Consider the following 25,255-nt stretch of genomic DNA (forward strand, 5'->3'; position numbering starts at 1 on the left):
TCCCAAGGCAGCTGGGGTGGCACTAATGCCATCACTAAAGTAAGGGGAGCCCAAGGAGAAGCAGCCCAGCTGTAAGGGATTAACACATCACATTTTGATAGGAAAATTCTGTTAGACAAGAATAAGGCATCACACCAGGCTCTCGTGAAAAGTTAAAGATTTAGTCCTGAGCTCACACATGCTTTAGAGAGGTTTTCCTGTGTGTGGAACACAAGTCTCTTCAGTACAGAACTGCTCCTGGTACCCTGTAAACATCCCAAACATATACACAGACAGGGACAGATGTATCCAAGTGCTTCCACTCTGGTTCCAGTCTTTGCTACATGTCAACAACACAGACCAACAGGGACAAAAGCTAGAGCACAGTTTCTTTTTATTTAAAGATGTCACTATTAACACACATTAGTCAAACTATCCTAAGAAACCACCTGGAAACCTACAGAATTTAAAACTCTAAGATTTTATTAGCTTTTATTTTAGTGTTTATGTACTAGAAGTCTAACAAGCCTGACATTCTGCTCTCCCCTGTTAGACTAATGTGTGCTTTAGTGACAATAACCATTTACAAGTCAATAATACAACATAAGTCATCCCCAGCCTTACTTCTGGAAAGTGCTAAATGGAGTCGATGAACTGTTTATTTACAATTCCAAGTCCTAACATATTTACAATAGAAACCAAAAGTATTTAAAACAATTAAATATAGTGTTTAACTCTGCTATATTAGTTTACATGGACACAGCTTAACTCTGGCATCATATTTCCAATACTAATATTTCTGCCAGCAATTTAAGATTTTTTTAAAAAATTGCTATTCCTGGAGGGAAAAAATAAAAGCTTAAAAACCTACCCAAAGCCTCCAGGCATTTCAGAGCCCTGAGGAATTACCCACCCTAGACAGTCTTCAGGTAGAAGTACTGCAGTGTTCAAGAAAGACTTCCAAACTCCAGGCAAGCCTTTAAAACCTAATGCATATGTAAAACACTAGGAGTCAGTAATCCATTGAACAGGTTTTTACTGGAGTCACTGCTACCATTCCGTTTTTACTAATCCGTAGTCAAGAAGGAAACTGCTGCTTTGCTGCTTCTCCCTCCGTTACATTCCCTCCACCCACAGAAAGTGTTTTGTGCACCAGTGTCCAGGAAAGCTAAGTGGGCATCGTCTTCTCTTCTTTGCTGAAGGGCTGCACCGAGCCAGGCTTCACCCACGACAGGCCAGAAACGTTCATGCTTTTGCAGTGCTGGTCTTCCGGCTTCTTCTGGGGAGAACAAAGTCAAAGTTACAATTATTAGATATCAAAACCCTCTCAAGTCCCTCTCCATGCATTTTATCTTTGGCCATTACAAGCATAAGAGAGGCTTGCATCACTTCTTATCCTCAAAGAGAAACACTAAGATGGCTATTGGCTTAATTTCTGGGAATGTGTGTGGCATCTGCAGAACTACCCTGACGATACAGGAGTTTTAATGACTTGGCTCACATACTGCTGCCCTGTCCTACTCTAAAGCCTACAAGGTACTCCATTTGCTTGGAGGCCCCAGCCCAGCCACTGCCCTGCTCTTCTCCAGACTTCTTGGATCCAGAGAAAGAAGTGTAAATCCAAACCCAAGCCTTTCTGTCACTAACCTGTCACTCTACCTGTCCGTACCTGGCAGTGCTGGGTGTGCTGTGGAGGGACCCTCCATCCCACCAGCTGTTGGGAACACAAATTAACAAGGCAAAACAGCAACTGATGGCTTTTGTTAAGCCTGGGAGTTTCCTGATGCTTTGAAAGGATGCTCCTCCCCTTGCCTGACCATTTATCATGCCTAAATGCTTGAACTAGTACACATCACAAGACAACAAACATTTTAGACTGACTACTGCAATTCAAAAGACAAAAAAGCTTCAAATTGAGGGAGAAATATGCAACTTGAAGCATCTGTATATTTAAAGTAGTTTAAAGGGTCAGTAAATTAAATTCCTACTCTAGCTGGTCAGAGACAAAGGAGCTTGGACAGTTTTTTTTATACCAGAAACTGTATGCCAAGTACATCAAACATGTAATGATGCACTGAGCTCTAGAAAGAGATAATTACATGAGCAGACTTTGTCACACCACAGAAAGCCTTTTGCTTGACAAAGTAAATTAAGTCAGCAAGAAAACAGAATGTGCACTTCTGCCCCTTCCCATACTTTGTGCAAAAAGGTGACCGTGTGTGACAGAACTGCCACAACACTTTGGACAAGAAGGAGGATCAGTTCAGTCTGAGCCTGGAAGAGGCACCTGCCACTCCCATGCCATGGAACCACAGCCAGCAAAAGCCACGTGCTCAGCAGGGAACTGGGACATCCCAGCCCTTCCTGGGCTACAGCTCTAGAATGGCTGAGCTGTTTCCCATGGCACAGGAATCACAAGGTAATAAAAGAGGGCTGTAGGAGGATTGGGGAACTTTTTTTACAGAGAATGTTATCAGCTATACCAATATTTTGGAATCAACCCCTAAGGCACAGAAGTTGGGCCATTCCTGCTATCAACAAAACTCGAGCAACAAAGAATCACACATGCAATAGTTACTGAGGATGTTAGTTGTCACCTAAAAGGAAATTAATGTGTATTGACAAGGAAAAAGGACAAAAGAAGAGTCATTGTTGTCAGTCTCTTAGACAACATCATACCCCTTCCATTTCAAGGGTATTGACCTATTCTTTCTCTTTAAGTCTTTGGTTTAAAGGATAAAAAAGGAGGTAGAGAGTGAAGAAGAAAAAAATGTGTCAAAAGTATTTCTATAGTTTTATAAGAATATCAAGAAGTCAGAATCTGATCAAAATATTCTCCTATGTGTTTAATTGCAAAAAAAGACATCACAGCTTCAGCTGAAGTCAGGAACTAAAACATTCAGAGGCCATTTCCTTGCCAGTCCAGCTAAGACAGCAGCCACCATTTCAGAATCCATACCAGTGGATTGACTTGTCAGGCCACTCAGTGCAGACTCGGAATTGCTGTGTGCCAGCTCTTGTCACAGAATCACAGCAGTGATTAAAAAAACAAAACTAAAAATCTCGTAAACATCCCCCATCCCAAAACCAAAGGCATTTCTCAGGGAAAGCTCTATGAGCCAACATGTTCTTGCTCTGTCAGTCAGTAAGAGCACTTTGTGGTGGGAGGGGCTCTCAGAACCTTCAGTGAGATGATGTCTTACTGCAAATCGAAAAAGGATCAGAGAAGGGAGCAAGGGACTGTGCTTGTGTTGCTTCAGAAACTTTGTAATGAGAAGAAATTGCTGAAACTTTGATTCAGTAATGAAAGATCTCTCAATAATAAAAAGCCAAGAAGCTGGGAACTACCAGGTTAAGCAAAGTGGTAACAACCATGACAAGTGCAGGACAAGCTAACAGGCAGGCAGCAAATCTCCTCTCTCCCCTTCTTACCCCCTTCCATCCATAAACAAAAAGAATCCACCAAGTGTGCCAGCAGTTGTCCTAACAAAGCTTTCTATCTGGCTAAGTGATTAATTGCTTAACACACTGAAGTTAGAACAGTGACATAACTGCTTCATTAGGAGACCAAATCAGTTCCAGCACGGCTGCTGATCCAAAAGAGGGGTGGAATAAGGTCTGTCCTGTACACAAAGAGACAGAGAACTTTTCTTCCCATATCAGGCAGTAAACCCTTCCTACAGTGAGAACCTGAACTTTGCACATACCTTCTGGGTCAACATCTTCTCTCGAGCTTCATCATGTATAGCTGGATTCCATGGAGAAAAACTATGGAGAGAGTACAGTTAACTCTTACTTGGCATGTTTGCAAAATACAGCTTAGACAGAGCAGAAGGCAGAGATTTTCCTTGGTTTAGTCTGTTGAATTTCAAGTCAACTATAAATGAGTTTTCCATGTCAAACCACACAATTAAGAACTGAATTCACATTGTCATGGATGTTTTCAACAAAAAATGTTTAGATTTACATTTCTGTATGTAATGAGAACTGGCAATTTAGCATGTGCTACACAAAACACTACTCCCATTTACCATGATGCTGTCTGTTCCATCCCCCAAGCTTTAAAAGTACTTTAAAACTCTAACCAAAGCTGAAGTCATACAAATAGAGTTCAGTAAAGCCAGAAAACAGTATCTACTTCATGGGCATTTCTGCATGAGTGAAGTAGGTGTTTTGATGCTTTTTCTTTGCTCTTTTTTAAATCGTGGTTGCTTAGTGAAAAAACAGCAAACACAAGTGTCTGATTGCATTTAAGACTCACAGAATCAGAATCACAGAATGGCTGGGGTTGGAACAGCCCTCTGTGGATCATCCAGTCCAACCCCCCCTCACCTAGAACAGGCTGCACAGGATCATGTCCAGGAAAGTTCTGATTATCTCCAGGGGCAAAGACTCCACTCTCTCTGGGCAGCCTGTTCCAGAGCTCTGTCACCCTCATAGTAAAGAAGTTTTTCCATATATTTAGGTGGATGTGCCTGTCACCAGGCATCACTGAAAATTTTGAGTCTGGCCCCCTGATTTTGACAATCTCAGATATTTCTGTGCATTCATAAGGTCCCTCTCAGTCATCTTTTCTGATGGCTGAACACGCCCAGGTTCCTGGGCCCTCACAAGAGAGATGTTCCAGTGCCTTAATATCTTTGTTGCCTCCTCTGGACCTGCTCTGGGATCTCCATGTTTCTCCTGCATTGAGGAGTCCAAAACTGGACACAGCACTCCAGATGTGCCTTACTAGGACTGAGGAGAGGGGCAGGACCCCCTACTCGAGCCTCTGGCAATGCTCTTCCTAATGCATCCCACGATACTATTGGCCTTCTTGGCCACAGGGCCACACTGATGGCTCGTGGATAGCTTGTTGTGCACTGGGACTTCACCCAATGCTAAACAGAAGGGAATTATGGTTGGAATATTCAAAGTACATCCATGAGTGTAAGAAAAACCAGGTCAGTCAGCCAGGCAGAGAAAGGCTGCTGTCAGCAACTACACCAAACCTTGCTTTCATAACACTGGGACAGGTAAACACTCACACAAACTGTACTCACACGATTGCATAGGGGTCCTCTATTTTGGGCTGGTCAAATAAATGACTACTGCATAGTTTGACACTGTCCACCACTTTACTTTTGAACAGCTGAATATCCTTTTCATACCTGAAAGACAGAAGTAAGTAATGTTAAGTAATTGTAAGTTTGCTCTAGAAGCACAGGCAGACTTAGCAAAGGCCAACTTGAGCTCTAATGCAACCAAGTCTGGAGGCAGAGACCATGAACGGAGAGACAGAGTTACAAACCTTGTTTCTGCAAGTCTGTACAAAAACCTCGTAAGAAACAATGTCCATACACACGGAGGATACTTACAGCACTGCAGCCTCAGGGTTCAGAGGACTAGATGTATCAATCTTGTAGAAGACTCTGCGAGCATACATTAACACTTGCCATATGTGATTATGATTTCTCCTAAAAAGAACAAAAGACAATGAAGAAAGGAACAAACTTTTCAGATTTATACCCCCTTATGTTACCACTAACCTCCATTTTGCAAATGCTCTTTTCACATCCAGTTCACCAGATAAGGGGTCCACTAGTGGGTGGAAGACGGGCAGATCGAACACCAACCGCTGCATCAGAAAAAAGCAATTAAATATAACAACTTCAGTCCTACCCACACCCCTGGGTGAAGGTCAGTCAGAGCTTTCAAATACTAATTAATTGTTATTGTATAAAAAGAAAGCAACTGCAAGTGATTTGTACCAGCTGTGAAACTGTAACCCAACACACCTGTGTTACATGCAGGGTCTTGTCCTCTCTCACATGCCATCACCAAATCAGGACACTAATCTAGTTACCTGCACAGGCACTAGTGCCAACAGAGGTAATAATATCAGATAAGATCAGATTAAAGGAGTTTTTCTGGTTTAGCTATTTGTGACTGAGATCTTTATTTACACACTTGAGCTACAGTAAATTCTTCTTTATCCTACACTTTTTTTAATTAAACTGTGCAATGACACCACAGTGTCTTCAACCCCGTCCACTGGTTTCCTCCAGAGTTCAGACATTTGTCCAAGAGGAAACAGTTTCAAGAGGAAGGTTCTAAAGCCCTCGTCTAGCAAAAGAATGACAGCTGGCTGAGAGATACTAAAGTCCAACCTTTAAAAGAAACTGTTTCTTACTAGTTCTGTCCTTTTAAAGATGATAGGTTTACACAAAACTTGATACAGAGCAGACAACTTCCTGAGAGAGCAATTTCTTCTCAGCTACACCAGTTATGTACACATGCCCCTAAATCTTCTTCTTAAAGAAATTTGGCCAAGAGGGTCATATGCTCTGGAGAGTCAGACTGCCAGGAAATACTTTTATAACTTAGAAACTTTTCACTAAAGAGAAAAAAGAGAAAGCAGAGATGGAAGGTAACACCATAGTACTTATGTCCTCCCTTTGTTTCACCAGGTTCTCCTCCATTTCTTTTTCTTTGTTTAGAAGAGACAAGCAAGAAATCCTACAGCAAATACAGCACAAGTGCCTGGATTTTATGTTCCATTATATTGCTGGTCAGAATTTGTATTTCTCTAAGTGTTTCAATGTTAAGTTCCTGCTCAGAAAGTAGCAAATCAAGAGCTGAAGTAAAGAACTGGTTGATTACTCAGCACTCTAGAGCAGCAAACCCCAGGAAGTTCATTCTACACCAGTCTCAGCAATCAGAGTAACCCGATTCCTCCACAGATGTGAGCAAATATGTACAAGCCAGCCCAGTAACTGAACAAAATGAGTCAAGAAAAAGAGAGGCTAATTGGTATATCAGCTTTAACAAAAAGCCATAGTTAAACCACCAGTAAAGAAGAAGAACTCAATACACACAACCACTTACCGGGCAGTCTCCATCTGGGTAATTATCAGGAATATAGACAGTGAATTTAAACACACCATCCTGGTAGAGGCCATGTCTTATGAATATTACACCAAACCACACTGCAAGTGAGAAAGTTTGCTTGAGTGAAAGAATTTAGAAATACAAATACATAAAAAACTTTAGAAGTTAAGTTTAAACTTACTTAATGCTGATCTGTACGATGGCTGCACGTAGACACCGGGCAGCTTCTGCTTGACAACCAACGTACTGCAATGAGAACCAGCACTCAGAGCAGCTCCACAACTACACTGACAGCAGCAAACACAGAACCTCCCACAGCTTAACAGGGGCTTCTTCCACAAACTTACTCTCCATACCCAAGGGCAGGCTGCTCACTGAAGGAGGTGGCAGCAAACTAGTGAAATTCTTCACTCACTAGATGTATTTAATGCATGACAGTACAAAAATTTACAACTTTCTACTGAGTTGCCAATTTCAAAGTAAGGAAGAAAAAAGAAAATTAAATAATTTTGAATGCAGATTTGCAGTCAATTGTAGTTATTGCTGAAATCTGATTAAACTTCAACCTCAAGTTTAAACAAGGAGTCATTCAGTTTTAGATGACATTATGCTGCAGGTCAAACTTAAATTATACTGGCAGTGGACAAAACAAACCGACCCCCAAATTATTAACTTAATGGGTTTTCCAGTTACTTGGCATAATAAACTGGACGCTGCATGCTCTCACAAATAAACAACAATCTTAAAGCAAAACATAACACAGTTCTCCACTTACAATATCTGTTATTATTTCACTAATAATGAATTTGTTAAACTAGAGGACTTTACATTATGGTACCAAGAAAAACATCTTTCTTGAATTCAGAAGTCAGGGCCAATTCCTTGAAAAGAGATAAACTGAAAGCGAGAACTCTCAAAACATTTAACGGTTAAATGGAAGAACTGAGAGTGTTGCATAAAGGACTCCAGGGATTTCATTCCAAAAGGCAGCACATACTTGAGAATCCAGTATGTCTGCTACGGAGGAAGTCCCTCCAGCTCTTTAGCACTAACCAGTTACATAACCAGAAAGTTCTGAGGACAAACCAAGAGTTTTATACTCCCACAGAAGTCTACAAATCTCTAGACTGGGTCAAATGCAACTCCTCCAATAAAAATATTTTATCACCCTATCTCCTCCCTCAGAAGCTTCATGCTAAATATCACTGACAGGCAGGAATACAGCCTTCCTAACATCCACTTGAGCAGCTGCATCAGATAGTGTTCAAGTGTTCCACATAACAAGTGAAGGAAGCTCCCACATCCTGACTCCATTAGATAGTACCACACATTCATAACCATCTCCCCACTCAATATCTGCTCGCTTCTATTTCAATACTTGTTTCAAATATTTGGCATTCCTAATCAAAAAGCTATTGGATAACTGGTTAGTGTATCTAAACTCACTCTAGAATGACATCTAAAACCAGTCCTCAAAATCTCAATTCGTTTTCTTTTCCCTTTCCTCCTCAAGAGATTGAGTCTGGTGCTGCAGAAAAAAGAACTTTGCAGAACTGAAGTTTTAACACCTCCCTCAAGGACTATGGCAGAGACACCTTACAAGGAACCAGATTCCTGCAGGGAAAACCTGCAGCGTTTTTTCCCACTGAAGCACAAGCTCAGTGACCTAAAAAAGACAAAAAAAGTGAAAACCTACAATTCTGCAAGAAGGGAATACTCCAGATAAAAAGGCCCATAAGAGGCATGTGTTCCATTTGTGGACTGGGACGATGTGGCAGGAGAAGCAGGCTTGGTTATTGGCACAGCATTCTTTGGAATAGAAGGCAACTGTTTCTTTGCAGAGGCTCGCAGAGGACTCGTTCGCAGCTCTCCACTCAAAGCTTTCTCTTCAGCATCCGGTCTCTGTCAAATTAAAGGAGAACCACAAGATCTCAGGCTGTGTTTCATAAACATATTTTAACACAGGTTTAAACTCAACTTTGCTAATTACAAGTTAGTTCATTGAAAGGCATCTTGTGTTTTGGTGTTCTATTGCTTGGAGGGGGTAGTGGGTAGAGGCCTCTTTGCATTTTGTTTTTAAATAGACTTTTATTCAATTAAACACAACCTACAAGAACAAAAGTATTCAATGCTGGATAGGAAATCTGCAGATTAGGACAAATGCTTAAGGAGGCTTACAGTTATTTAGAACCTGAACCAGACAGTATGTAACATCAGCTTACAAGTCAATCTATTTCTAGCACACAGTGCATCAAGATAAATCATTTCCACTGACAAGCATCCTTACACTGCAGACTTCACAGAGTCTTCAAAAGTAATGTAGTAAAACTGAGATGAAAAAACAAAGTTTCACATATTTCACTTTCTGCTTGTGCTTAAGACATCAACATTCCACTGGGAACTGATCCTACAGCCCTCTCCTACTGTCAGAGAATCACCACTTGGCAGTGACACAAAGTTTAAGTACTTTTACTATAGGAAACTTCTGATGCCTTTGCTGCCTTTTCTTAAAAGAAAAACAAACAACAAAACACTGCACTAAAGACTCCAAAATCATTCTGCAGATTGCAAGACAAACCTGCAGGACAAAGATTCAGGCTCAGGCTCTGTGTGGCTGATAAAGGCCTGATTTAAGCTACAGCGAAAGCACCAAAGAGTTGGACAATGTCAGAAGCATCAGCAACAAATTTATAGAGTTTGCCCTGGTACTGAACACCTGAGAAGTGATCAAAACCAGAACTACCCTGCTTTAATTACTGCTACAACCTAAAGTAGCAACAGCACTATGGAGGCAGTTTTGTCACATGCAATACCTGGCTAAGTTCTACATAAGACAGTAAACAAATGCCCCAAGAAAAAAATGTTTCAGCCACTTAAACAAGATTGTTTCACCTTTAGTGCTTAAATATGATTCAGATAAGAAAAGTCAACAAATCCTGAAGTAGGCACCATCCACAGGCACATTCCAGTTAATGTAGCTCAAAGCTAATTTATACCAGCCAGTGATCACAACCCTCAGGACAAACACAGACTCCCAACTCTACTTGCAGGTCACCTGATGGTTGTTTCCAGAACTGTCACAGCATGACAACACTCCATGGCATCCATGCATTACGTACCTTGCGCACAGAACCTGTAGACATGCTCCAGATGGAGTTCATAACGTGTATTCCAAATAAAGGGCTGCAACTTTCCAGTGACTTCTCAGTATACTCAGGTCTTTCTGAATTACACCCTAAAAGCACACAGAGTGAATATGCATTTTAACAGATAGACAAGACTCAACATATAAATAGGATCCAGATCTAATTCTGCAGTCAGCATTACATTTCTGTAAATTCAGAAGAAAACAAACTTAATGTAGTTAAAATGAACAATAGTTAAAAATGCCAAAGCTCTCTAATATGTTTGACTCCAGAACACTAATATATCTATTTTTGTATGTGAATCCCTGCCCTTTTTCTCCTACAAACACACTCTATATTCTGCATTCCATGTTTGTCTTGCCAATGATTAAAAAAAATAAATATATGGGCTCAGCACAGTCAGGAAAGAGCCTCTATATGTGCAAACATTAAAGTTATCACCTCACCACTTCAATCCAGCACCAGACAGCACCACAACCCTGCAACAAGACAAAGCCATTAAATATCCCCCACATACACCGTTGGCTTTGCGCATTTCTGAAGTGCCTCTGTTTGAGAAATCTTCTGCCATTCCTGGTGTCAGAGATGATCCTCCCATTGAGTTCCATCGTGTATGTGTCATTTTGTTTTCATCTGCATTGGAACACCACCAGGAACAGACAAAGCCACAGAACACAGAAGTTTTTCTGTAGCTTATTCAATGGTTTCATTACAAGCACTAAGGCTTAGTGCTCTTTAGATCAGCAGTTCAATAACAAGGACTTCAGCAATATTTGGGTGTTTCAGTGTGTCATCTGTATATGCCTTTGTTTTTCTTCCCTTGTTTTTTTTTGTTGTTTTAAAGTCTTGCAATTGTTTGTGCAAGAAGTCTCATCTACAGCACCTCTTGTCTGGCACAGCCTATTCCCTTCATGACTTTTTGCCCTCCTGTTCTCCTGCTTTCCTTCCCCATCCCACCTTCCCATTTCTGGCTCCATTAACAAAGGGTTTGAGGCAATTCACTTTACTCAATTTCTTTAATAAAAAGTTGTACAACATTCACTACAACATTGACTGAGGCAATTAATGGGATGTGAGAGACAGAGCCAATGGCACAGGCTTCTACTGTGGTCAACACTACATTTTCCTACAGTAAGCAAGGCAGTACCTGTTCACTATTGGTCTAAGTAGTTTATAGAGAAAATGGTAATGTTATGAACAAAAACTTCCTAAAAGTAAAATAAATGCCAACCTTGTTAAAAAAAATGCCAGATAATTTATCCAAAGAAAGTTCAGGAATGGTAAATATTTAAAAGAAACATTAGTATCAAATCATAGGTAGCCTTCTGGGCTAAGAGGCAGCCAAGCATTCAAAAAATTCAACACCTTTCAGAAAAATGGTGAAAAAGAATTCCCTACCCAGAAATCATTTCAAACATTCCAGTACACTTGATTCCTCCAGGTATTTCCCCCTTCAGCAGAGAGTCTCACATCATTCCAAGCCACCGAAAACAGAAAGCCAAAGCATGGCCACTGTGCTGGCACACCCTGTGAGAGCAGGGAGATGATGTTTTCACTTTTCCTCCTCTCTTGTCTGGGAAGCAGAGTCAGTGCCAGAGGGCTGTGCCACAGGCCTTTTCCACCAAACCCAGCCAGACTAAGACAACAAGACGCTGGGCTAGGAAGGTAGGAGACATTTCCTCAGGAAACTCCAGTGTAACCAGAGGGTGGAGGAACTGACGCACAAAGAGCACCTGAGAGAAAAGCGCTGGAAGCCGAGGTACAGGCTGGAAGACAATTAGCTGGAATCTGGAGTGATTATGGGGTTGGGATGGGATTACTTTCTTTCTTTCTTTTGGGCTGGTGGGGTTTTTTTATAACTAGGTAATATAAGTTGCATTATCCCAGAACCAGAGATACAAGGAATCAAGCAGGACAAAGAATGACACATGTATGTAAAAATCAGCCTAACCCATTCCCAGTCAAACAGGGAACTGTTCTAAAAGCTTGGCAACTGGTGCTGGATGGAGTTCAGTCACCAGATCCACCTTATCAAGATGCCTACTTAAAGAGCTATTAAAGGCAAGTAAAATGTTATTCTAGCTCTAGTTAAATTAAGGAGTAACTTCCAGAAGTTCTCAAGCACAGACATCTTTTATCCAGTTGCTTGCCAGTAATAAATCATACATGGTATTGTCCTAAGCTTATTGTAGAGCTGTCTCCAGTCTCATTCACCTGTTAAAATACTGTTTATGATGGAGAACTCAACCTCAGAGGACCAGCTTCCCAGACAAGGGTCATTTAAAAAGCTTTTCAAGGTGTTTGAAGCATTTATTTCTAATTACACTCCCTCCTCCTAGCTATGCTATATGAAAGTGGAGAACTCCAGCTTTAAAGGAAACTTATTCACAACTGCTTATGCTCTCGAGTACCTTCACTTCAAATTTACTGCCCATCATTAATCATAGAGATGATTAAAACAGGTATTAAAAATAATAACCAAGTAACAGCATATTTTAGTTGGACTGCCTATCCTACTTCTCACTGTGTCAGCAGCACACAAAGGAGAGCCACGTCCCCGTATCATTAAGTGGAATTTCCAGGCAATTTAGTCCTTCAGCCTTACACAGGGCTCAGTGACTCTCACAAGGCAGCCACCAACACGGCACCTGCTGGTGCTGTAACTACTGAAACCATGAGCTTCCCAAAAGAACCAATACACTCTCCTCACTTCATGAGGAGGGGATAAAAACATTCAAAATCATCCCCCTCTCTCCTTTCACACTGTCAACATTCACACTACCTCTTCCAAGAAGAGGCTTGATAACATGGCACTCTGTAGTACATTTACTAATTTCTCCTACTTTAAGAATAGCAAGTAACAACAACCCTCCTGAGCTGTCTGTCCTCCTCCCACGGGCTTTTTATGGCTATCTCCTCCTTTAGTGTTTTTCTTCTAGTTACAACAGCAACTAAAAAAAAAACGACCGAACACAAACTTATGAAGAAGCACAACTACAAACGCTGCTTCTTGGAATGAACCTTTTAACTTTTCTATAGCACCACAATGCTGGGACCAAAATCCACCTGCTGCCAGGCATAACATCCCGTCCAACACACGAGAGCAGTCAGAGTAAGGTTAAACTCAAACAGTACTTCAATAGCAACCTAAAATACTTCAAAACCCAAGGCTATCACTAGTGAAAACTTAATATTTACTTTGTTTTTGCACCTTTTTCTTCTCTACACCACGTATCCTCATTAAAGATCTCGTTTTACGTACTGTCAGTAGGTGTCACATTTTTCCTGTCACCAAGAGAGTTATTAGATCAAATGCAACACTAAAGCAACTTGACTAAAACTTTATCTGCCTGGAACAGCGCACTCTCTCTAAAGATTTTCTGGAAACAACAACAAATCAAAGGGAACCACTCCCACACCTGAGAACAAACAGCTACTTCGGCAGAGCACCGCAGAACGACGTGTGTTGAACACATATCATTACGCTGTCCAGCAACTGTAGCTGGCAGTTTACACTGGAACTTATTTCTCCTCAGCACAGCCATTCTTGATCTTCCTGGGACCCAGGGACGTGGCTCACCCACACCTTACTGTGCCGGACAGCACGGGAGCGGCCGGTGGCGGCGAACAGGAACACTGACCAGTCGAGCCTGTTCGCCAACTCTTCCTCCGCGGGCGGGTTCACCTTCCACACCAACCCTGCCGCTGCTGCGAGTTCACTCCTCCAACGCTCTTCTCTAGGAACCTGCCACCAGACCTCACTGCCACCAGTCTGAAGGGCACGGAAGGGGTGGCTGGCAGTGGGTCCCAGAGGGAGCTGTCGGTGGGTGAGGGCAGGGCAACAAACAGCAGTGCTGCCGTCTCCGCGGTGCTCCCCGCCGAGGCCGCGGCCGTGCCGGGCACCGCAGAGCGACGGGCGGGGAGGGCCGGGCGGAGGGTCAGAGGCCGCCAGCCCAGACCAGCCCCGCGGGAGAGGCCGGGCCGGAGCGCACAGACAGCGATGCGCGGGCGGCGGCGGCTCCGAACGGCCCCAACGGGCGGCCCCGGCCCGGTCCCTTCACCCCGGCGACAGGTGACAGCGACGGCCCCGCCGGTGCTGCTGCCACCACTCAGCTCAGCGGGCTGCCCGCACCCCCACCCCGCAGGGTCGGTGCCCCCACGCCCCCCGCCGTGCCGGGCGCTGCGGCCGCGCTCACTCACCCGCCGACGCTCCGCCGCTCCGCCCCGCGGCCCAGGCCCCGCCACCGCCGCCGCTCCCGCTACCGGCGGCACTGCCCCATTTACCGCCCGCCCCTCGGGCCGCACATCCGGGCCGGCCCCCCCCCGCGGCCAATCGCGGCCCGGCGCTCCGGGCCCGTCCCCGCGGGGCCGCGGCCGCCACTCAGCGCTCGGGCCGGGCCGTGACGCGGCGGGGCCGCCCCGGGACCGTCACGGCGAGGGCCGGGCGGGCGCTGATGGACCCGCCCCGCGGCCTGTGATTGGTCCGACTGCCTGTCCGTCTGGGCCGGGCGGGCCAATAGCGCGAGAGGGATCGGCGGCCACTCTCCCACCTGAAACAGCGCTGGGCGGGGCTTGCGGGAACGCACAGCTCTCACTGGCCGGCGCGGCGCGCGGAGACGCGCCCGATTGGCCGGCGGGCGCGAGAGCCGCTGGTGGGCGGGGCCTGCGGGCGGGGCAGGCCCGGATGGCGGGAGGGGCTGGGAACGGCCCCGCGGCGGGAATTGAGCTCTCGCACCGGGCACAGCCCGCACCGGGCACAGCCCGCACCGGGCACAGCCCGCACCGGGCACAGCCCGCACCGGGCACAGCCCGCACCGGGCACAGCCCGCACCGGGCACAGCCCGCACCGGGCACAGCCCGCACCGGGCACAGCCCGCACCGGGCACAGCCCGCACCGGGCACAGCCCGCACCGGGCACAGCCCGCACCGGGCACAGCCCGCACCGGGCACAGCCCGCACCGGGCACAGCCCGCACCGGGCACAGCCCGCACCGCCGCTCCATGTGTGTGCCCGGAGCCCTCGGCTCAGCCCCGCTCCAGTGTGGCAGCCAGCGCTGCCGGCATGAGCCGAGAGCTCCAACCTCCGCCCAGGAGTGACTTCATCTGCCACGGGCTTTGGCCACTCTGTTTTGCAGGATTCTAAAAATTGACATTTTCACAGAATAGCTGGTTGGTTGGTTTTTGTTTGTTGTTTTTTGGGGTTTTTTTCAGAATGGGCCAGGTTGGAAGGGACCACAATGGGGCACCTGGTGCAGCCTCTCTGCTCCTGCAGGGTCATCCCAGAGCACACGGCCCAGGATTGTGACCAGATGGGTTTGGAATCTTGCCAGTGGTGGAGACTCCACACCCTCTCTGGGCAGTCTGCTCCAGTGCTCAGTTACTGCCCAGTAAAAACCTGGAGGTGGAACCTCCTGTGCTTCAGTTCCTGCCCGTTCCTCCTGTCCCATTGCTGGGCCCCACCGAGCAGAGCCTGGGCCATCCTCTTGGCCCCTCCCTGCAGACACCGACAGATAGCCTTGGCTTTCATTTTAAGTCGTCTCTTCTCGAGGCTGAACAGGCTCAGCTCCCTCAGCCTTTCCTCATAAGAGGGATGCTCCAGTCCCTTCATCATCTCCGCAGCCTCCACTGAACTGCAGGAGCTCCACCTCTCTCATCCTGATGAGCCCAGAACTGGACACAGAACTCCAGATGTGCCTCACTAGGGCTGACAGAGGACAGGATCACCTCTCTCCACCTGCTTTCAGTACTCTTCCTAATACATCCAGGATCCCATTGGCTTTCTTGGCCACAGGGGCACACTGATGGCACACTTTTAAAAAGTTCCTTTCTAAGTTAACATCAGCTTTTGATACTATTGCTGAACAGGTACACATACACAAAGTGTTAGTTTATATTGACTATACATACACACAGACATAAAAAATCCACTTCTAAAATCTGCTGAAGGACAAAAATAAGAACAAACTCAGGAGATATTATTTGTAATTTGACTTATTCTGAGCCCAGTAGAACAGTTACAAAAGTCCTATAGCAAATCTGAAGTAATTTGTCGAAGTTTGGAATATGACAACAAAATCCATGCTATCTCAAGTATAAAAATTACAGAGAAATTTAAAAATCAATGCATACAGGGTGGATTTATTTTTGTTCCTAAGCTATGAGCAAAAATACCAAGTTAAGGTTATCATTTTGTCTCAATTATTGTAACCTTCTCCTACCTTCTGTCCTCAAAATGCCACTTTAAAGTCTTCAGTCAGTTAATAACGTTATTATTCTGGCCAAACCACTGTCTCAAGTGTCTGAAAAACTCTTTGGCAATTTCCTGTTCTCCAGAGTTTCAAATGCAAGCTCTTTGCCCACACCACTGAAGTGCTGCACAACTTCCATTTAGGCTCATAACTTTTAACTTGCTTCCACTGCCACGTGCAGCACAGTCACCTGTTACTGCCTTTTCTTTATCTCTTTCCTGCTGTTTTCTTTGCTCTGCTCTCAATTTCTTCCCACCAACTCTCCTTCAAAAGTTACATTTCCAAAAATCTTTTACATGGTTACCTGCACCAGTGGGCTTTTTCCTCAAAGTGTCTTGCCTCTGGTCCTGATCTTGCTGAGGAATGAAAGGCAATAATGAAATCCTATTTACATGTTAGGTTGATATCATAGATCTTATGCTGTAAAATTCTGGGGCTTGAACAATGTTTTGATGTTGAGTATACATGGTCAGGATGTTGCAAAAATATATCTCAATGGGAATAATATATTGGATACCAAGGATTGGGTGGAATACTTTATGAGGACTTTTCAACATAACACTGTTAATCTTCCTAACCCCAAAGTTAGGAACTCCAAAGTTTCCTATTTTGCTTACTACAGAAATAATACTCTGACAAGAAGAAGGGAACTTTTGTCTAATGAATTTTCTTGAATGAGTTTTTGATTCATTTCCTTGTCCTACCAAATCTCAATGAATTCTACTTAACAAAAATCTTTGTATTTTGACCAATATAAGAGATTAAGCAGGTCTAGAATGTTGGTTTGTTGTTTTTTTTATTACTTACCTTCTGAAGGGTTTCTTTCCCCATGGCTTGGTACCCCTAGCGAACACTGTAAGATGAATTTGTGTCTAAATAACTTTTAGATACCCTTTTTCTACTTTTAGATACTTCGTATTTGTTTCACCCAGAAGTCTAAATACTGTAAGGAATTTTTGCATAATAAATATATTCATACCCCCAAACCATACACACCCATAATCCAAACCCCAGAATTGCCAAGCACCTGCACCTTTGTGGAAGAAGGAAGACTGTGATCGTTTAGGGCATGTTCAATATTATGTTTAATTGTTCAGTGTGTGAAGCCTCTGGACATGTCTGACTGGATGAGAATTTCCCCTTACGGTGTCAGTGGATTGGAGAAGAAAACTGAACTGAAAAGATACTAAGTTAAAACTAGGTGTGTAATTAGCTGGGGCTCGGCACCACTAGATGGTGTCCTGCAGCTGTTGTAGTCACATCTCGCAATCCATGGGCAGGTAAGGGAAAAAAACACCTTACAAATGGAAACACATCTCCACTGAACATTTTTTGGTACTTTCAGGTGCAATTCCTTCGTGATTCATATACTAGAAGTACATACTATCAGCACTTTATAGAGCAATTTAAGTAAAAATAAAAGCAGCCAAGTAAACAATTTGGACTTTTATTGAGTTTCCTTTTACCTTGGTGAAAATGGTGTATTGTCTGATACAGGGATTGTTTTAAGGATCTCCATGCTAGTCTCTGTTTGCGTAATTGCTGATAACAAGACATCCTTTCAGTAAACCAAGAGAGAGAAATTACCAGGTTTCTAAAAGACATTGATAAACCTAAAAAACTATTTAAAAGTCTGTGCTTTCAATTCAGATACATCTCTGAGGCAGGGAATGGAAGGAGGTGGTTGGCAGTGAACAGCAATGCGAGTTACCCATAAGGAGGAAGATATCGGGTCACACTTCTGTCCTCATTCTGAAGGACAATTGTACAAACATGTCTCATAAACTGTTTGCAATAGATATTTGCTGGTAAGGCTGGAGCTATTGGGTGGCTCTGGACCTTGCTGGGTAATGCCAGGTACAAACCAGAAAGGTATTTGCTTTGGGAAGGAAAGTTTTCCCAAAACATTCCCTGAACCGTGAGTTCCCACCCAGGCCCTCAGGGCTTGGCAGGACCTGCTGTGCAGATCTGTGGTTCCTGGTCCTGGGGTTTGAGCTGCCTTGGCACGCTGCTCTGCTTGGCTTTTCACAGGTACAGCCACAGTGACCTGAGCACATGGCAAGCCTGCTAACAAAGTATAGCAACAAAGAGATCCAAATTAGTAAAGATTAATTAGAAGTTCTTTTTTTCAGGAATAAGACTGGAAACTAACAGCAGATCAAATACAAACTCCTCTTCTAGCTTGCACTTAACAGTGTGATAGTTCTCTATTTTCTTAAAACTAAGCATAAAGCTGGAAACTTTTTCTTATAGTGCTGTCGGTTAAAGATGATATACTTATTTTTCCTATTTTTTATTATAATGAAATTTCTAGAATGGATGTAGCTATAGATGCAGCAATATAAAAATGCTTTGACTGCATATTTATTTTCCCTGAGGAAGAGGTAAGACGAAACAGCACTAACTGCATCATCAGAATTTGTTATTTAGTTCTTAGGGTAGAATCACAGGATTTACTGTTGGTCTCTGCTCAGTCAGCAGCAAACTCACTATTCTAACAGAAGGACAGAAATATTAAATTTATTTATTCCCCATAGGTAACCTCCTGTCTTCCTAGACTCACTTCATATGAAAAGAATATATATGTATATAATATTTGCAAATAAGTGTATTTGCATGGCTGTCAGTGTGTTCCGCAACATGAGAGATTGGCTGTGTTAATGGTTCCTGAATAGCAGAAGCTACTATCAATGATTAATTAAAGATCAGATCATAGCCTTCAAACTACAGTTTCTTCAACTTGTCTCACATTGTGGAAAATCTACATTAAACATTTAAGTCTGAAGGTATTTCAGAATCCTTAATTTATGAACTAGAAACCTTAATTACTGTGAATCCAACTGTGTAGAATTCAGAACCGTGAAACTTCTGAAATTGTACAGTGCTCCTTTTATTCCTTTTTTTTTATTTGCTTACCTAGTAGCTCTTATTTAAATAGTGAGAATTACAGTTCTAAGATGAATTTTGATTCTGCACAGCATGATTTTGATTGCAATTTCCTGTTTTGAGGAAAGACTATTTTATTAACAATTTCTTTTAAAAAATCCAAGTTGAATACTTGAATCTGACTAATTGGCTAAATATGTCAGAATAAATCCCATTAAAGACAACTTAGATTCCAATTGCACTGGTTTTCTACTTGTGAGAATGCTTGCTACAAGGTAAAACATCTCAGGAAAGATAAGCGGATAAGAGGCACTACATTTATAAGTCACACTCTTTGAAAATATGTTCCTTGGCTATCAAAATCCTATGAATTCTCTGTTTGTAAATGCTAACATGTAAAATTAATCTTATAACTACATATCCATACAACTTATTCATAATAGAGACATTTTCAGGACAAAAGCCCATATATTTTATTCTTACCTTCATATGTCTACTCGTGAATTACAATTCCTCATTTTAGACTCTTTACAGCCTTTCTTTGAGAATTTTTTATAAGGTGTTAATCAAACTAATTAGACTTACAACTGTAATTACTATTTCTTTATGAATAAGCTTTTTTTCCTCAATACTTTCCTTTCATTGATCGTTTTGAATCACAGTAATGTAAAGCACACTTTTAAACAAATATGTATGCAATCCCACACCCTGAAGAATAACTAAGATTACAAAACAATCAGATTGAAGAATCTTTTTGAAAAATCAGTTTTGCAGAGAATAGTCATTAAAGTGTATCTGTGTGAGACAACTTTGGCAAATCAGTGAACACAGTCCATGTAAACAACCTTTGATCAGCAGTTTCTACAATATCATTATGAACTCCAGTTTTTGCTGTAATGTTGTGATATGATGAGTGAAAGGCAGACCAAAACCAATTCATAATTTTCAGATAGAAAATCACAGTTAATTTGTTGACTGAAAAATAAGTACATAATTTCAGAGATGATAAGACATAATAAAGTAGGACTATTTTTTTCTCCACTCACACCTTGAGCCAGATTTCTACACAAAAGTCACTTTCCTCCTTTCATCTTCTTATTACTTTCCTGGTAAAGTGACATATTAAGCAGATATGTAAGTGGTTGGTAATTTTAAAAAGCTGAATATTTAAAAAACTTAGTGGATGACTGATCAAAGAACTGCATATGAAGAGTAAAGAGTGGCGAGAGGGAGGGGGGATATGCAAAGGAACTGCCACATTCAATGGGAAGCAGCTGCAAAAGCAACCAAAGATTGTGCCTGCCCAGCTCAGCTCCTGCAGTCCCAAACTGAGATCATGCAGGGCTCTCTACTCCAGAACACATCAGGAAGAATTAGAAAGGTCTGATACTTAGAAAAATAATGCAGAATGTCATTTCTACGTGAGAATGAGTATCACATTGGACAATTAAACCTCCAGCTCAAATACAAGACTTTAAATGCTCCCACCCTCTATCTCACTTCAGCTAAGGAAACAAACACATCCTAACCATGTGAATCAGCACTGGGCTCTTTTCTTCAAGGAAAGAAAGGAAAAAAAAAAGCAGGATATGAACATGCCATCTAGTAACCCCCATGCAGAAATAAATGTGCTCAAATAAATGGCTGCCATCAAATGTTTTATTTTTTTCAATTCTATATTCTGCATATACATTTCTGGCTTAAACTAAACAGTTTAGTAGGTAGCACATATTTAGTAGATTGGTAATAGAGAAAACAATTACTGCATGAGGTCTTCTAAAGCCAGACTGAACACACAGGGTAAAAAAGATTAACAGCTCAGCATCTTCCCATCAGAGTCTGGGCATCCTGGCACATGGGGTGGAGGTAAATGTGGTGCAGTTGCTCTTTCACTGGAAACAGGCAGGTAGGAGCTGGTTATGTCTCAGATTTGTTCTCAAATTTTTAGATAACACAGGCTGAACTGATGGGTGGTGTGGGAAAAGAGAGTAACAGTTTGGTTCCACTACAGAGGGATCGCCCTGCATTGAACGAGAGAGGAGCAAGAAGAACACTCACTCAGGTGACTGATACCTTGGAAATGCAGCTGGACTCAGGGTATGGCTATCCAGTTATAGCTGAAGAGACTCAGAAAAATGAACATTGGTAGATGGAAAATCAAATATCTGCTCAGCAGGAAGCAATTTCAAGTCCAATGAGGTTACTGTTGCTTCTATTGCATCGTGACCAGGATATAGGAATTTCAGTCTGCCTCCCAGTTTGGCCTGTTCACAACCAATTGGACCAGTCGCAAATCAATGTTTTAGGGACATTACAGATCAATTAAAAATATTGACAAAATTCCTGTTAACTTCAACAAGATTTCAGTTAAGATATTTCAACTATGAATAAGAACTTACATTGGGAAAAAAACCCAACAAATTTCAGTAGAATATCTCTCTGTCTGCATCTCTTCCAAGTGGTTTATTTTTTAACTGAATTTTGGTAGCTTTTCTATGGCACCTGCAACCTTTTCTTTGTAGGTTAGTACCTCCCATCCAGTTTCCTCAAGGTAATAATTTAATTCAGTCCTATCTTCTATCCATTTGGCAGTTACCAAATCCATAAGAGGCTGAGAGGTTTAATTTTTTTTCTTATTTAAGGGACACAACTAGAGTCTCTGCAGTTTTGAAATTTGCCTTGGCTGTTTGTGGTTTTATTATACAGCATTTAATTCTAAAAAGCAAGAGTGTGAACTGAGATTAGATTTAAACTGAGTCCAAACATCGTGAGAATTCCTTTGTCAAATAGAACTTTCATCTTAATTATCCTTAATAATTTCCACTTTGCAAACATAAGGTCCCTTAATGCCTTTGAAAAAGGAAGATTATGAGAAAGATAAACGTCTCATTTTGCAGAATTTTAAACACCTTCTTTCAGATAATAAATCTAATGTTAATTAATAGCAGGGTATAATATTAGATTTCTCTCTCATGAAAATCCTGGATAGAATGTTCTCAAGTGCAGTATTTTCCATGTTATTTTATATATTGGTTCAAGTTTAAAGCAGAGCATGTTGCTGAAAAATGTCAAGTAATGTATTCAACAGTCAAGCAAACAATTACTGTCACAATTTCATTAATTTTCATTATTTCATTACAGATTGTGTAATTATAAATTATCTTTTATTTTCAGTACCTCTGAAAATCCTGCCTACCAAAGGTTTGAACACAGGCTTGTGCTTTGAGTACTTGAGCTGCACAGAAATTCCCGGTTTTCTTTAATGTATGACAACCTCAGTCTGTATATCTGTGTACACAAAAGTCTGTGGATACACATGCACAGAGTGCTAATTCAAACACATCAGTACCTCTCTTAAGTAATTATGGCAGCTGCACACTAAACCAAGCACTGTATTCTGAGAAAAACTATGTTATTTTCACTGCTGCAATACACAACTCAGTGTGCTAATTTATCTGAAACAAAGATACCTCTATAAAAACAGGCAACAATGTCTTTTTAAGACTGTTGCTACGTCCCCTTGCAAATTGCACAAGTGTGTCCTTGAACAGGAACATGCAGTGGGTTGTGTGCAGAAAGAGCAGGAGCCAACACTCAAACAGCAGCTGCACTCCTAGGTGAGAAACCATCACACTACAATAGTTACAATGGTTAATGTTTCTCCTAAACACTTACTGCATTTCATAAAACCAAATCAGGCATCATGACAAAATAAACATATTTAGAATCAAGATATTTTTAATGTGAGATTAGGATTAGGTGGATAAAAACCACCATATAGACAGGAATGTGCAACTCACTCTCCTTCCTCTCTGAGTGTTTTTGTGATTAATCTAAAATAAGCATTTTGTTTCAAAGCAATCTTTAGGCCTTGCTGTTGAAGTTTTCTTTAGAAATCTGATTTAAAACCTACCTACTGTTTATTTAGCAGAAAATACTTGGAATCTGCTCCTATTGACTAAAATGTCATGGCCTAAAATAAGCTAAGTAGATCTGTATTTTTCACTTCCTCCCACCAAAAAACCCCAACCAACCAAAAAAATGTAACAAAAACAAAATAATAAAAACAAAACAAAAACTTAATACCCAGAAACAGACAACCCCCCCACACATACATGTGATCAGGCAAAATAAAGTTCTTTATAACTGTTAACACAGTTAAATATTTGTATCTCACTACAAAAATGATTCCTTACCAAACAATGACAATAGATAATGTTCGTATCCTTTATATAAAGAAATTTTGCAAGTCATATAGCACTTCTGCATAACTGAATTACAGAAAGGATGATGTGGGAATGGTTCTCTGGAGAATGTCTGGCCCAATCCCCTGCTCAGAGCAGGGACAGCTGGAGCAGATAGCTCAGGACCACCTCCCGCTGGGGTTTGAGTGGCTCCAAAGATGGAGAGACACCACAACCTTTCTGAGCAACCTGTTCTGCTGCTTGATACCCTTCACAAGAGCTCAAGTTTTATGATCTATCTATAGAGAGGCTCCTCTGTAGTCCTAGCAATGGCTGGTCTATAGTGAGCAGCTGTTTGGGTCACAGTATGAAAGCAAAGGCAAGTTATGGAAGAGGATAGGGTGAAGTACAGTATTCTACAGGAAAAAGTATCATGTAAACTCTAACAGCTATGCAGACTGGTGAAAAGACCTTTAGTAGTCTCAAACTTGAAAGAAAAAATCTCATCTCCCTTTCCTGCTCACTGGATCTCCAACCATAGGTCTCTAACTAAACTTATCAGCTTTTACTACTTTCCTTTGATGAACATTTTGTTATTTGGGAAGGATAATGAGAGTTCTGAGTTGGAATAAATCTGCCCTGCCATATGTGATGTGTGCAAGATCATTCATGAAGTAGAAGCAGCCTAAGCAGATCATGATATGGCATCTTGCTAGAGCCTGATCCTGATACCTACACCCCACATGTCATCTTTGGGTATCTACATAGCACTACAGCACATAGTCCAGCTGAACTCCAGGCTGTCAGACTTAGAATGTTTTATGTCTGGGTTGATAGCAGACCTAATACATTTTTTTTCCCTAGGAAATAAGTTGTAAGTATACTTGGATAATAGAAATGTTCAAACCATTCCACAATGGTAAATAATAATCAAGATATGTAGCCAAAGGATGATCACAACTGCTTCATAGATATGCTCATTCAAACGAAAACCCAAACTAAATACTACATGATCTAGAAAAGTAAGAAAAGAAATGCAGCCCTGTCTTATATATAAAAAAAATACAGGACTAAAAAAGCTCAACATTAGCTGCCCATTACAACTGCTACTACTCACTGCCCCCTGAAAAAAAGGTTAATTTTACACCAAACACTGCTCAGATGTCATTATTTATTTGTGATAAAAGCAAAGAGCTCTGTACACATAGATAGCTGGTTAAAAAGACACATTAAGGGACATGTTCATTTTGCTAAAAACTACTGAAAAAGAACTCAATTACAAGATAATAAAAAAGAGCAAAAATGCTGAGAGATAAATATCTTTAATCTAGTGTGGAAAGACATAAAAAACAATTTCAAACAAAACATCCAGTAAACATTTTAATAGTGAGAGTGAGTAACCACTTTTGCTACTGAATGGAGTTATTTTATATTGCTTGTTTTCTTCGAAGTGAGTTTGAAAATCTCACAGTATAAATTTTTTATCTGGCTACTGGGTGCAGTGTATGTTGACTGGATGAATTGTAATGGCCTATCACAAAGGCTGGAGGTGGTGCAGTCCTTTTTGGGACTTCTGTGAGTTAAAGGGCTCTTCTATTTAAATGCGAGCTTTCTGGATTCAGGCAGCAAAAGAAACCATACCCATATTACTGTTACAGCTAGTCACTCCCTATATATGTGAATAATCTTAGATCAGGTTTATACAAAGAAAAAAGGTGCCCTCAAGTTCAACACCCTTAAAGCATTAGCACTTCCTCTGACCCACAGAGTCCCAGTTAAGCTCAATGCAGGATGTTGAACTAAAATGGGAAAGCTGAACACAGACATATTCACCCATAGGTAATTTTAGCCTGTTTTTTAATTTTATTTAAAAAACTCCAAACCCTTAAGTACTTACTGTTTGGAATACATTTAAATATAGAAGTATTTTAGGCTCCTAATGA

The 25,255-nt window shown here is 41.8% G+C and overlaps 1 protein-coding gene across 2 annotated transcripts; it reads right to left on the bottom strand.

Moving 5' to 3' along the window:
- Window positions 1–356: 356 nt before the first annotated feature.
- AKTIP (AKT interacting protein) lies at window positions 357–14,305 on the bottom strand. 2 transcript variants are annotated; one of them, XM_071567704.1, is made up of 10 exons: window positions 14,196–14,305; window positions 9,969–10,084; window positions 8,546–8,751; window positions 7,031–7,095; window positions 6,847–6,947; window positions 5,508–5,596; window positions 5,337–5,435; window positions 5,022–5,129; window positions 3,687–3,747; window positions 357–1,258 (listed from the first exon to the last, which is right to left on the bottom strand). In XM_071567704.1, the coding sequence occupies exons 2-10, from the start codon at window positions 10,008–10,010 to the stop codon at window positions 1,148–1,150; spliced, it is 882 nt and encodes a 293-aa protein (XP_071423805.1). In that variant the 5' UTR covers window positions 10,011–10,084; window positions 14,196–14,305; the 3' UTR covers window positions 357–1,147. The 2 variants fall into 2 exon arrangements, with proteins under 2 accessions (XP_071423805.1, XP_071423804.1); XM_071567703.1 differs by having other exon boundaries at window positions 357–1,255; window positions 14,196–14,280.
- Between the last annotated feature and the right edge of the window lie 10,950 nt (window positions 14,306–25,255).

This window comes from Pithys albifrons, chromosome 12, assembly GCF_047495875.1.
Source record: "Pithys albifrons albifrons isolate INPA30051 chromosome 12, PitAlb_v1, whole genome shotgun sequence".
Classification (NCBI taxonomy): Eukaryota; Metazoa; Chordata; class Aves; order Passeriformes; family Thamnophilidae; genus Pithys; species Pithys albifrons.

Coding starts and splice junctions, on each gene's coding strand:
- AKTIP (XM_071567704.1), bottom strand. CDS start 10,010: ATGAACTCCATCTGGAGCATGTCTACAGGTTCTGTGCGCAAG. Junction 5,436..5,507: donor AGAGCATTTGCAAAATGGAG/GTTAGTGGTAAC, acceptor TGTTCTTTTTAG/GAGAAATCATAATCACATAT. Junction 3,748..5,021: donor GAGGACCCCTATGCAATCGT/GTGAGTACAGTT, acceptor CTCTCTCCATAG/TTTTTCTCCATGGAATCCAG.